Source organism: Columba livia, chromosome 1 (genome assembly GCF_036013475.1).
Source record: "Columba livia isolate bColLiv1 breed racing homer chromosome 1, bColLiv1.pat.W.v2, whole genome shotgun sequence".
NCBI lineage: Eukaryota > Metazoa > Chordata > Aves > Columbiformes > Columbidae > Columba > Columba livia.
In genome coordinates this window covers 15362077-15376233 of record NC_088602.1, presented here as the reverse complement: position 1 = coordinate 15376233, position 14157 = coordinate 15362077, and the positions used below count along the sequence as shown (strand labels likewise).

The 14157-nt window shown below is 39.8% G+C and overlaps 1 protein-coding gene across 1 annotated transcript in view; it reads right to left on the bottom strand.

The window, feature by feature from the left end:
• The window catches only part of ARHGAP42 (Rho GTPase activating protein 42), a 165909-nt gene extending 152027 nt beyond the window's left edge, over positions 1–13882 (bottom strand). The window contains exon 1 of the mRNA XM_065044178.1: positions 13391–13882. Coding sequence (XP_064900250.1) covers positions 13391–13544 — 154 coding nt within the window. The 5' untranslated portion in view covers positions 13545–13882. The remainder of the gene's footprint in view (positions 1–13390) is intronic.
• Between the last annotated feature and the right edge of the window lie 275 nt (positions 13883–14157).

The window sequence follows — 14157 nt, the reverse complement described above, 5'->3', positions numbered from 1 at the left end:
TCAACTGGTCTAATTTTTAGATCTGCCAGGAATCCAGACATGAGATTTGCTTTGCAGAAACTCCATTTCCCACTGGTACAGAACCTCATCGTCCCTGTTCCTGTTCACCACACACAGTTCCTCCACACACCCCACAATGGGGAAAAAATAATGAAAAAAAGATATCGGAATCATTAAGTATGTTTAAAAATTAAAAAAAAGCCTACTCAAGCCACTAAAACATCACACCCCAACCCACCGGTGTTCACTAGTAAGCCTAACACTGCTGTCTTGTATTTCATTACCTTTGTACAAATATATAATTGCTTAAGTGCCATTTTAATTTACAAAGGGACACGGAAAGAGTTTGTCAAAATATCATGGAATTCCTCTGGGTACAATAAATGTTTCAGAAAATCCTGCAAGACTGATGCTTAGTGCATCACCACAGTACTCAGTGCTTCACAACAACTCCTCAAGACGGGCAACAAAAGTAGGCGAGTTTTTATTGTAAAATAGTCGTAAGGTCTCAAGGTGCCCTGAAAACTGTAGCTTCTTACCGAAGACAAATCAAAAAAGCTCTGGAGTGCCAATGACAACAGAAATTTTGCCATTTCACACAATGCATATGTCACTGACAAATTATTTAGAAACTGTCAGAAATATAATGGAAAATAAGATGTGAATTGCAGCTTTTTTTTTGGTAAATTTAAGGTGATTATCCCTCCCAGGGAGGTTTTGGATATGTTGCACTAAGAGAGAAAATAACCGAACGAACAAAACAAAGAATTACATCATTGCTGTGCTGCAGCAACATAGATAAAATAAAAATAATCACACTTTTAATCGGCTGTATTTCAACTTCATAAAGAAAGCACTAAACAGAAGAAGTCATATTATGTACAGTTATCGATACTGTTCAAGAATATAAAAATTAAAAGTTCTTTAATTTGCATGGGACCAAAAGAAGTCAGTGGATTCCATGGATTTGTAGTTTAAATTTACTTAGACTAGAGACCAATTTGTCTCTCGGCACATGGGGAACAAGAATGAGAAAATTGTACCTGTTACAAAACTTGTATTTTTTCACTTCCCAATGAAACCTGAACCAAGAAATGCTAAACAAATGACTTAAACGTGGCCTTAACGTTTTCATCTTCAATACAGCAATCTAGGGATAAACAAAAAATGGCAAGACTTAGGTGAGAATCATCTCTGTTTCCTTCTCCACAGACACATGGAGCTGCATCACTCTGGCCAGGGTGCAGATGATGGCATTTGCAGGGAGCTAAGTAACAACAGTTACGGCTTACAGTGCAAACTCAAAAATCCTGCCTGAGTGTATCAGTAAATCTCACAGCACACAAAGAAGATCTGGCTGCGTAAACAGGAAATGTACTGCTGTGCCTACAGTCCTCTTCATAAAATGAAATATTTTGGATTTCTCATTTGACCTTAGGCTCCCAAACAGCATGAAGATGCAGCAGCTCTAAGCTCACACAGCAAAAAGCCAACGGTACCAACTGTATTTGTGAGAAAAATTAAGTCTGTTGCCAAGCCTTACATTTATGCCTACAAGAATTTGCTTGGAGATACACTTCTGTGTTTTTAAATCAGTGTACCTGTCTATTTTCCAATTAAACCACTCATGCTAGTAGATGACAAAACAATATAGGTACAAGAAGTATGAGACTTTTAAGATGTTTGAAGTACTTCAGACAATCCATATCTCAACAGGCTAACAAAGCGAAGTTTGTAACCCCACTTTCCTAACATCAAGGATCTTTAAAAAAATGTTAGTCTTGTTATCTTTACATACCTGTAGCATAGGAACTTGAACTGGACATATTTATTTAGTGTCTGTGTATATGGAAATAAAGGTCGTATTGCCATCTTCAACTGTTTGGTTTCATTTCAATGCATAGTTGCACATGCATGTATGTCCTGGTTTTGTTAAAAACAAGTTTCTCTTTCAGTGAATTTGCCTGTCAGCTAAAGCCTTCATATTAACTGCATTTTCCTGGAGACTCAGACACATGTTTTGGTAAACCTAGCAAACGGAATGCAAACTTATTGATAAGCATGGATGGACATCTCGCGAGAGGGGCGACAAGAAGCAAGTGAGCAAGAAACTGACCAACTGTGTATAACATCCCATTCACGTGAATACTTCATATAAAAGTGGGAGATCACGAGGATCTCTTTTTGCTTTTCCCTTTTCCCTTCTGCTTATGGCTGACCTTAGGAGAGGACCTTGCTAGTCGTCCCTGCGAACTGAGGCCTAGTGAGAGACTGAATCCAGCTCCGATTGGCTGCAGAGTCCAATCCAGGACTTCAGGTGCCGGCTCTGCAGTTGCTGAGACTTTCAAGATTGGTTTTGTATATTTTGTATTATTTTCTCTGTTCTTATTAGTAGCATTAGTAAAACATCTTTAATTTTTTCCAACTCTCTTCACTCTGTGCTTCTTTTCCTCCCAATCGCCTCTCCTTAGTGGAAAAGGGGGAAGAGGGAGGGGGAAGTGTGGGAGGGGGAGAGGGGGTTAACAATACATCTGCCAGGGTTTTATTGTCACCCCGCAATCTTAACCCTCGACAATGTATAAACACTAAATTAAGCCATCCAGTCTGGTATTCAAAACTAAGGAGAAAACTTAAAAAAAACAAAACAAAACCAAACCCACAACAAAACTAAACACAAAACCCACACCACATGTACAATCTCCCCTCCCCAAGATGGTTATTCCAGCATATCACCTCCATTTCAAGTCACATGATGATGACACCGAAGTAAGAAGAGTACTAGAAGGAACCATCTGAAGCCCCACTTTAATATTTGTCATGTTTTAAAATGCTTTCATCTATAAAATGACCTAAGGATGTATTCTTCACAGATTTCAAAGTTCCATATACACAGGTACATTCAACTAATATAATCTTGAAGACCTGAAGGTAGACTGAGAACATTTCTTTTTAAGGCAAGAAGGTGGCAATGCGATCAACACACCAGCTACCACTGAGCAGGAGTTTCAGGCATAACTGAATGGGACTGCGTCTTGGGGAAAAAAAACAAAAACAAAAAACAATTTAAGAGCTTCTAGCATTGAAAAGTCTACCACAGTCATAAGGAAATATCTTACTAACTTCACAGTTGCACTTTTCTAATCTTAACTTGTATAGCTTCTGCCAACACTTGTATCTTCATATGACTTGGTCCATTAGATAGAGAAACTCTCCATCAAGATTCTTTTCTGTGATATAAATAAATCTTTAACTTTCTCATCCAATTAAGCAATTGCAAAAGACATGCTTTATAGTGTTTGTGGTTTCCACGGAGCTTGAGCACTTTCATGTGCTCCTTATATGTTCACAGGGTCTCCTCTGGGCCTTCAAAATTTTTCATCATTTTCCTGAAAATGAGCATCAGAATCAGACTCAACACCCAGAAATGCAATAAATAGAGCCAATATCCATAAAACCCTTCAACTTATACTCGCAGAGATAATAAATTTCCAGTATCTGTCAGTCTGCAAGCCCATGCTCCATTTATTAAATACACTCATCTTCCTCCTTCTCCACCAGCAACCTTTGACTTTTCAAAGTCAATGTTAACTGGCCTGTAACCATGCCACATTCACTACTTCTTGACTTGTTGAAAATGCCCCCAAAGAGATCATGCAAATACAACAGAGGTGAAATTTGATGTGATCCAACTCTGAAAAAAATAAAAGAGAGTTTTTCAACACAGGAGACTCACCATACTTTCTAAAAAACAAAAAGCAGAAGCCAGAGAATTTCCTCAAAAAGCTAGAGCAAAGCACTGGCAGCTGTCAAGGCAAAATTATGTTGAGAAGCTGAAGCGCATTCTCTTCCTTGCTACTTCAGTTGTACTGAATACATCAATACAATTATGAAATTAAGGTAACATATTCTAATATTCAACCTGTGCAATATAGCCAGTAACTAATTCCTAGACGGAGATTCATGAATCAACAAACATCTCTTCATGTATTGATGTTTACAAAACTGCACTATTTTTTCCTAGTTTTACAAGCAGGCTTGGACAATAATATGATGGAACCCAGAGCAGGGGGGCAAGTAGTATTAGCCATTTTACATTTCAGTAAAAGTATGTGCACGTGGTTAATAAAAAATGAATATTCACAAAATATCGTTTTAACCTCACATACTTTGTTCTGGATCAAACCAAGTCCTGTTTAAGTGGATCTGTTACCAGTGGAAAACAGCCATTCTTTTCCTCAGGTCTATTTTGAACTACTTGACCTCTGCCTGGTCTCCACTGTCTGGTTGCTCAGACCACAACTTGAGTGGAGAATCCAACCCATTAGAGGTACTGTGAAATGCCAGTCCCCAACTTTTGAAGGCACTGACTGGCAACTATCAACAAGCCTTTTATGAGAGTAACACATACCACAGGACAAGATTCACAGAAGCATCTCTGGATACACAGAACAAACCAAAGTCTTTACTACAAGCTAACTGTAATTTTTATTAAGGAGCCATTACATAATTTTTCTTCATTAAAACAGACTCTTTATAAAAGTATGCAAGTTAATACAGCTTATATTAGAAGGTAAAATATTTGGCAAAGGCATGTATTTCTAAACATACATGCTGGTTTTAGCTGTAGCAGTATCAAATACTCCCACAATTTCTGCCTTTCCCCAGTATAAGGGTATTTTACCTCTCCTACAGTAAAGCTCAAGTCTTACTTATTTCCAAGTTCCCCAGAAGGTCAGCTCCATAGCCCTCTAGCTTCCCTGTATGTAGGCTAACTAGTAATCCACAAGAGGGACAAGGAATCATATTTCAATTTTTTCTTCAAACATCACTATACAGCTTGTTTTAATGGCAGCAACAGTACTAGACATGAAAAGGTTCAAGAAGAGAACAATTATTTTTACTAGATAACCTCAGCCTTGAAGTAACCTTTTTCAAAGCAGCAAGTTCCACCTGCATGCTTCCTGCAAATTAAGTCATTTTAGCCCTAGAGGGAAAATATCACCCCTCTACAACATTCATGGCTTCAAAATAACAGCTTATACAAACAGTACATCCCAAGGAGGCAGAGTTCTTGGGTTCCCCCTCCCTTCTCTCCCGCTCACCATTCGTAAGCAAAAGGTTAAAGGCAAATAAGGTAGAGCATCATCACACAAATAAGAAAAAGAAAGAGCTCCATAAACTCAAACAGGGATTATGACAGATAAAATTTAACAATAAAATTCCAACATGATAATGGAAGACTTGGTACCCAAGATTTAAATTGGTCAAGTCAAAGAGTCTGCTCTCATAGCAAATATATACCTATTATAGAATGGTTTGGGTTCAAAGGACCTCAAAGATCATCTACTTCCAACCACCCTGTCACAGGCAGGGACATCTTCCACTAGACCAGGTTGCTCGAAGACCCATCCAGCCTGGCCTTGAACACTTCCAGGGATGGGGCATTCACAACTTCTCTGGGCAGCCTGTTCCAGTGCCTCACCACCCTCATGGGGAAGAAACAATATATTTCAGAAACAAAGATAATGAATAATGTTCCACCACTAATGCTTGACCTTAAAGTCAATAAATGCTTTGGAACACCGTCTGAAGAACAATTAAAAGCTCAGAACTTTATAGAATATAGGGTAAAAGGCAATATAGATTTATCAAAGATAAACTGCATCAGATTAGTGGATCTCTCTTTTGCACAAGTAAATAATTTATTTATTAAAAAAGAAAAAAAAAAACACAACACAAAACCACAATATACCTAATAAACTAGTCACCAGTAAAGCACATGATACCAAGCTACTATGGCAGTAAAATAATTAAGGTGGAGAAGATGAGAACTTACAGAAGTTATCTAGATAAGAAACAATTAGGAAAAGGTTTTGCTGCAAACATCCAAAAAGAGGAATGTTTTTGTTCAACATCATTCAACGGCTGATGCTGAGATCAATCTGATTTAACACTTCAAACCTGACTTTGGGAGAGCTTGGCTGCTACCACAGAGCAGGGAGGTATCAGGGACACAGAACACTGGACTTGTGTCTGCAAAACAGAGGGAAAGAGGGTAAAAAAGAGGAGAAGAAAAAAAAGAAAGAACAAAAGACAAAAACTAAGTTTGAGGTGTCATCACCTACAGGAAACTAAACGAAGAAAGAGTTTGCTACAGCACAAAAGGCAAAGAATAATTAAAATAAGAGGCTTATTTATCCCTGTAATACAGGATCAAACCGCATTGATTCTTCTTACTGTTACCTGGTTTATTTTTTATTATGTTTATTTAACTTAGAGGTTCTTGACTGAAGAAAATAATCCTATTGGTGATACCTACTTTCATTTACATAGTATCTTTCAGTGAACAGAAGAGTACCTTTGCAAACAGACACCACACTGCACATCTGACATGCAAACCTCTCTTTTTTAAGCAACCTGCAAAATATTAAGTAACATCAGTAGTAGAACCAACTATATGACCTAGGCATCACAGCACGTTGTATCCTGCTTTCAATTTTAAGCTAAAAGAAGATAAGACTTCTGAAGACACACAGAATTTCCATACCATTTCCCATGACTGAATATTACTAAGCAAAACACCAGCACAACAACACGTTGTTTAGGCTTTTGGTGTCCTGTGAAACACGAGTTTGCATAATTCAGGACAGGGAAGTGATTTAAGTTGATAACTTTGAACTGATCTGTAAAACTGTATTGTAACATAGCCCAGAGTTCATAACGTGCTGTGAAATATATTATCTTTCTAATGAAAGTTATTTGCACTTCGCAGGGTGCCAATGGGAATTTAGATTACTGCCCAACAATACCTCAGTCTCATTTTAATATGGAAGAAGGTCAAGCTATTTTTCTTTAGTTTAATATTTCCTTCACTGCTACAGCTTATGAGATCCCAAGACTTTTTCATCTTTTATCATAGAGCTGAGGAATCCATAGCACCACATAGTCAAAACAAGACTATAAACACTGATTTCATTTAATGATTGGTGTTCTCACAGAATACTACGAGCAAAGATCAAACGTGTAAACATTAGACTATTTTCATTTCCCATACATTTACTTCTGATCTCCTGAACCTTTAAAAGAAAATTTAAAAAGGCTTATAAAAGAGCTACTGAACTGACCAAGAAACCAGAGAAGCTCTTAAAAGAGGATGAGAACAGCTTGTTCAGTCTAGCGAAAGGATGTGATTATTCCCCAAGCAAATCCAAGTAAACAACAGTGCAGAAATGTTGAGTGAAAGGAAAATGAGCATAAACAAGTTTGAATTTCCACAATAAATTTATTTTTAATTAGATACTCAACCCTCAGAGTAACAAGGTTCTAGAACTGCCTTCCAGCAAAACTAGTAAGGATAAAAACTTTTTTAAATGGAGCTTGATATGTAGGAGTTACATGATGTAACACTAGCAAGAGACTGGATTTAACAAAGGAAATCCATGCTAGTCTTAAATACCCAATTCTCCTATGTTCCAAATTTGTTATAATTACAATTTTGAGACAACAGGAAAAACTAAAACAGCAAAGACATAGCACTGATTTACATATCATTCAGTAGTAAGAAGGACCGTATTGTCCTCTCTTTTTCACACAGGATGAATACAAAGTTATTTACTATTACAGGAAACTGCAAGTTGCTATAGTACTTCTGCCCACAAAAACCCAAGAGATCTGTATAAGTTCAGTGACCACAGCATCATATTTTCCATTGTAGTAAAGACAATAATCATGAAGCAGCTGGTCTCTTATTAATAGAATTGATTTATCTTATTCATAGCAAACGAAGTTTGTAGTAGACAACAAGCCAACTGGCCAATTAAGAAACAGATTACATCCGACCTTTTCAAAAATCAGTTTAAAAGTCTCACAATCCTAATTTAAAAAAAATGTGCAATATTTCCTTAAAGCAGAGACATAATTTCATATGGCATCTGAAACTCAAACCCACTCCTTTGGTAACCCGACATAATCTAATTATAAAATTTCTCTAAAGAATACTTGTTTCAATATTAAAGCACAAGAACACCCATGTTGAGTCATTCAAGGACTTCATTAACACAGCAGTCACTACTGACAGTATGGGAATTCACTTGCAGGGATCCTTGGTTCAAAATGAAACATCATGCGATGGACAGAAAATACTGTGCTCTGGAACAGTCCACTGCATACTAGTGTTTGTTATCTCCATGTAGATTTGGTTAAAGAAAATAACACACAGGCTACAGCTGCTTTAAACAGTAGAGAAAGCAAATATGCTCCTTCTCTGGCCAAGAACCAGCGTATCATTGGCATCTTTGCATGAAAGGCTGAAATCTGTTGGAATTATTTTTGAAAGTTATGTCCATAATTCATAGATAACTCAGACATCAGCAGAAGCTGAGCAGGACAGAACAAATGCCCATCAGAAGTAACAGAACAGCACGAGAGCAGGTGACTTCAAATCATTAATGCCAATTACTCACTTTCAACTTCCTTTTAGTGTGAAATTTTTCCCCATTGGTAAGGGAATCATTTATTTAGAGACTAAGACATGTAACCTGTTGTAGTGCCCTGCCTCTCACCCAACCATAACATGAAAGGCAAGTTATGCATCTTTGTATTTTATGACTAAAACCATCAATTTTCAAACGCAATGCGAGTTGTTTCTGAAGTTGTCACTAGGAAGCTATACTTCAATAATTCCATGTTTGCCATCATTAGTACCATATGGGGAATATGAAGAAGCAGTTGCTTTATTTAGAATCTAAATTAATAAGTTTGGTAGCAATCATTCTCCTTTGTTATTATTCAATGAACACAGTCTTGCTCCAGTTGTAATCTGGAAAAGACATTGTAAAGATTTAATCTCATTAAAATATGTGAGGCAAAGATATCTGGGAAAATGGATCTTTCTGGAAAGATACAAAGGGGGGGGTTACATTAAAAAAAAAAAAAAATTCCCAAGAGAGATAACAAGATAAGTTCTTATGCTGTAATTTTGTCTTCATGTTTTTTCCAGCCAGCTAACCCCCAAAATTTCTACATATAGCCAGGTTCATCACTGTATTTTTATAATTAAGTTTGAGAGGAGCAGAAAATCATCCCTGAAAACGGTATGTCAAAACAGTTTCAAGGCAGTCTTTTCTGTGTAGAATTTCTGTAAAACCCTGGTAAAAACATACTCCTTCACACCCCCTATAAAAGATGGTATTTCCACCTTGTGCCTGTTTCTCTGTTTCTCCATGTGTTAAGTAGTAAAATTAAAGTACTGATGATTGCTACTAAATTGTAAATTCATAAAGATACCTGTTAAATCTTATTTATATTATACCACATCTCTGCATTACTGTAAACTACATTACTGTTTACACCATCTTAGAACACTTTAAAAGGTAAACCATTACTGAAAACAGCTGCAAATGCACCGAACTTTTAACCATTTTTACTGAAACTTATGGAGTTCTCACCTTTGAATACATGAACTTGTTGCTAAAGTAGGACTTAAGATGTAGAGAGAAGGCCTCAAAAGTCAGACAGAAAAGCTGAACGCTTCTGCACAGCAATATGCATGTTACTTTTTTGGATTGTTGAATATAGTATTCATTAACTTCGGCAGAAAAGCGGGCCTATTAAAAAAATTGAAAGCATACAAGTATTTTTTATAATGAAATGTCCCCTATAATCTACATGATCATGAGTAGGCTGCTGCTTTGCAAGGCAACTACAATGAAATTACAAAGTACACTACTAGCAAAAAGTACAGGAAAAACAGACTTGATGTTTTAACTGAAAACAAGATGGAATCAATAAGAAGGAAATATTCCAATTCTGCTTCAGGAGTCCAGCTACAGGTAGACTTCCCTATGTGAAGTATATAAGCATATATGTATACATATGTATACATTTTAAACATGTATCTGAAAGATCTGTTAAACCAGGCATCTGAAGAACTTATGAAATTAAGAGTTACCTAATAATCAAGGCGGCCTGTTGTACCAGAACATCAGTTTTTCTTAGAAACCCACCTTCAGGTACACTAAAGAACACTATATGGTCCTACATAATTCTGTCTACACATAGAGTTAAATGTCTGTTGAAAGACAACGTTTTAATGTAATAGGAACATCTATCACAGACATAAACTAAGCCTTTCAAGAGATAGTAATGTATTTTGTACCTCAGTTATTTGAAAAAGAAAATGTAGTCTTTCACTGCAAATACTAATTGTAGGACAAGACAGAAGGAAGCACCGACACTACTAACATAATGCTAACACCTAACTAAACTGGACTATGTAATCTATGCTCTTCTAGGGTACTCCCAGAGTCTTACACGTTTAGAAAGAGAAGAAAACATTGTGGAAAAAAAACAAAAACAAAACAACAACAACAAACCCACAACACACTAGGAAAAGATGATGAGGATTTTCTATCAATCCCAGTATTGTCAGCTTTTGCTGCATTCACAATAGTCAACGGATGCTTTATGGGGCACAATATTACATATTACAGCTCTACATACTACTTTGGAAAGCAGCATTCTCTAGAATGAACATTAAAATAAAGTCTGACCTTATCTTGGGACTGCTCCAACAATAAAAATGCAAAATGTTTGCATACTACATTAAGTGTATTTCTTCATCCTTCATTTTTTTTGCAGGATCTTTTGTCACGTATTTATAAACACTGCATTTTTACAGTAACTTCTTACATACTGGATTGTGCACAAATTAATATCTTGTAACTTTTGTAATATAGAAGTTTAATTCTATCTGAAAAAAAACATGCACGCACCGCTGCTTCATATAATATCTTACATTTAGGTAACTTTAAAAGATTATAGTATTTTCTAAGTACATTAAGTTAGCTTCACTGTCTCTTCTCTAAACATGGTCAGGAAGGACATGTTTCAAAACTCATCTTCACTGAAGCCCTGCAGCACAGTCTGAAGTTTTCCCCCAGTAGAACTGATCCTCAAAACCAACATGTAAATGAAAATTCCTAGATCACCTGAAGAGATTAAACATCGCAAATAATGCCTGTTGTTCTTCAGGGCTTGTAGGTTATTAAGTATTCAAAGACCAAACTTTAAGAGTACGTCACCAAAATAAACTACTTCCTCTGCTGTTTGATTAGATCTTCAAAGACAACTTAAAAAAAAAAAAAGCCTCACACTCCACTGATTTGAAAGCTGAGCAGGAGTAGTTAGTGTGCTTTAATGAGTCAAAAGTTCTCTGTTCTAGGAAATACACAATAGTGCTACTTGCCATAACAGGTACACTGTCCTTGCAGCACCTACACCTGAGTCTGTACAGTATAAAGCTAGGATTTCTATTTTGTTGAGAAAAATCCAGATATTTGCCACTTGTCCTAACACAGGGGCTGAGGCAGTACTCTGTGGAAGGCACAGTCACAAAACTAAGGGATTTCAGATGAAGGAGAAATATTTCTTACTACACCAGAGCAGATCTGATTTTGCTAAATGACACTATAGCATACAGCATCTTGAAGTTGCAAATAGAACACAATAAGCATTGTGGCAAACACAGTAACATTTGAACTAAAAAGTTTTAAAAATCAGGAGAACTTGCAAGTTTAGTAGTCATTACTTGAAAGAAATATTGCTTCTCTTTGAAGAAGGAGAGAATTGTTGAACATGTAGATAATAAGGTCTAAATCCAACAAGGACTCACAAGCAGCCTTCACAAAAGTAATGGGATTACTCACTTCAGAATCAAGGCCTAAATAACTTCTCAAGAATATTCCTTCTATAGCAGTCTTTCTTTGACAACTTAAGAAAAATTGTATTTGTTCATATTTGATCTGGAACAAAAATGAGTCAATTTCTAGTGCTAGCCCAGGCCAAAAATGTACCCATGTGGTATCCTAACCTGTCACTGCTATTTGTGAACACCACCTCACAGGATCAGGTATGTAATAGTAAGTTTTATTAAGCTTAAATTTTTACTACTTAAAGCAAGTTCAAACTTCCTGGTTTATGTAGAAAACTTTTTAGCATAGAGAAAGACCTAAAGTACAACTAAAAAAACAACCTTTCTTGCTTTGGAAAGAAAAATGTATTATCAAGCTTTTAGATTTTTATATATATATATATGCATATATGCACATTTTCTATGGGCACAGATATGGGAATTTATTGAATTTAATACAAGTTCACATAAGACGCTACATTTCTATCCAGCTACACACTAAAACAGAGATGTGTCCAGAAATGCATGCACTTATATGAAAAAGTCTCAAAAAGCCAGTAGCTGCTTTATGTAAATGAAGTGCTGTAAATAAACTATGTACAGCTGATGCATGAACAAGTACAATTAACATTCAGTCCTACTGCTGGCCAAACAAAATCTTCAGAATTTGACCTCCTGTCCCAAGTAAATGGACAAACTTTTAGTTTAGACTTCAGGTAAGCATCATCAGGTTCCCTGTGAGCACAGAGGATTAACACCTGCTCCCTGTCCACATAGACCAATACTGCTACCCTTCAGTCTACAAAAACCGGCATACCATGTGAATGTGGCAGATATTTTTAAGGACTGAAGTGATTCTTTTCCTTCAACATGTTGCAGCACAAGAAGCTCTAAGTTATTTCTCTGTTCTACCCGAAGGAAAGCTCTAGGCAACAGCTAAGAGAGATCCAAAGCGACTAAAGACGAGAAGTAGGTGGCCAGGAGTTGGAGGAGATGAGGGCAAGCCAGGTCTAGCAATGCTCATGGCAATTCCTAGTTTTCACTTTAAGCTCTTCAAAGCGGGGGGGCCGGGAGCTGTCAGTGCTCAACTCATCGAGTTTTAAAAGCATGAAACGGTCCAACCTTATCTCCGCTTTCATAATCTTTCAGAATACATAGAAGTTAAACTAATACATGAAGGGCGGCAGGCGTGAGATATAAAGTTTCTTCATAAAAACTAACTTTAGTGTCTTGCTTTGCCCCTTTATTATGGGCATCTCCATTATCTGAAGACACCTCACTAGCAGCCAGCGTCCCGGAGAGAGACCGCGGGCAGCGCTCTGCGCCCAGTCCATCTAGCGACCTCCACCGCCACTTTCGGCCCCCAGCCCCAGCCCGGGCTCTTCCCCGTCCCCAGGCGGGGCCGCTTGGGCCGGACGCGCCCCTGGCAGCCGCGGCCCCCGCGCTGCCCGCTCGTCCCGCCGGGGAGGGCGCGGCCGGGCCCGCAGGCCGGGGCAGGGCCCCGCACCGCCCCCGCTCCCGCTCCCCCGGGACACCCACCCAGCCCCGCCGCAGGCGAGGCGAGGCAGAGCAGCGGGGTGGGAGCAGGGGAGAAAGTTTACGAGGCGCTTTTCAGCGGCTGCCGGCAGGGGAGCCCGCTCCCGGCGCCCATTCAAACAAAAGAAGCCCCTTCCCCTGCCCGCCGCCCCCAGCTCCACTCACTCCGCAGGGCCCCGATGAGGAGGCTGCCGTCCTTAATCAGCTCTTTGATGAACTTGTTGGTCCTCTCCAGCTCGATCTCGTGACACTTCAAGCGCTCCCTGAAATCCGGGCTGTCCAAGTAGGAGTCGCTGAACTCCAGCGTGGGCAGCCCCATGGCAGCGGCGCCGCAGCCCCCCGGCCGGCGGCGAAGGGGCGGCGGGCTGAGGAAGAGCTGAGCCGAGAGACGGCGCCGAGGACAGAGGGGAAAGTGAGGGAGAGGCGAAGCGAGGCGCGGCTGCCGCCCCCTCCGCCTCCCCGGAGAAGCGCCCGACCCGCTGCACCGGACCCTCAGCGAACTAGCCGGCGGCTCCGGCGCAGGCGGCGCGCTCGGACGGCTGTCACCAGCTACATGCTGCCCGCGGAACTCCGCGGGCTCCCAGCGCCAGCGCCGCCGCTTCCGGCAGCGCTCCCTCTTCCTCTCTCCCCGGCCCTAACTTCAGCCTGAACCTCCCCCGGCCCGGCCGAGGACGCCCTCCTCCCGCCCCGGCATGCTCACACGCCGGGATGCGGCCCCGGCAGTGCCCGCCCCTCGCCCGCCACCGCCCCCTCTGCGCTCTGCCCTCCAGCGGCGGCGCGGGCGGGCGTGCTGCGGCCTTGGAGCGGCCCGGCTCGGGGTGAGGGAGGAGCGGTGGAGGGTCCGCACGGGCCCGAGGGCTGGCACTCGTCTGCTCCTTTACCTGGGGCTTTGGGAGGCCCAGAGGAAGGCAGGGAGCGAGGATCCACCTCAG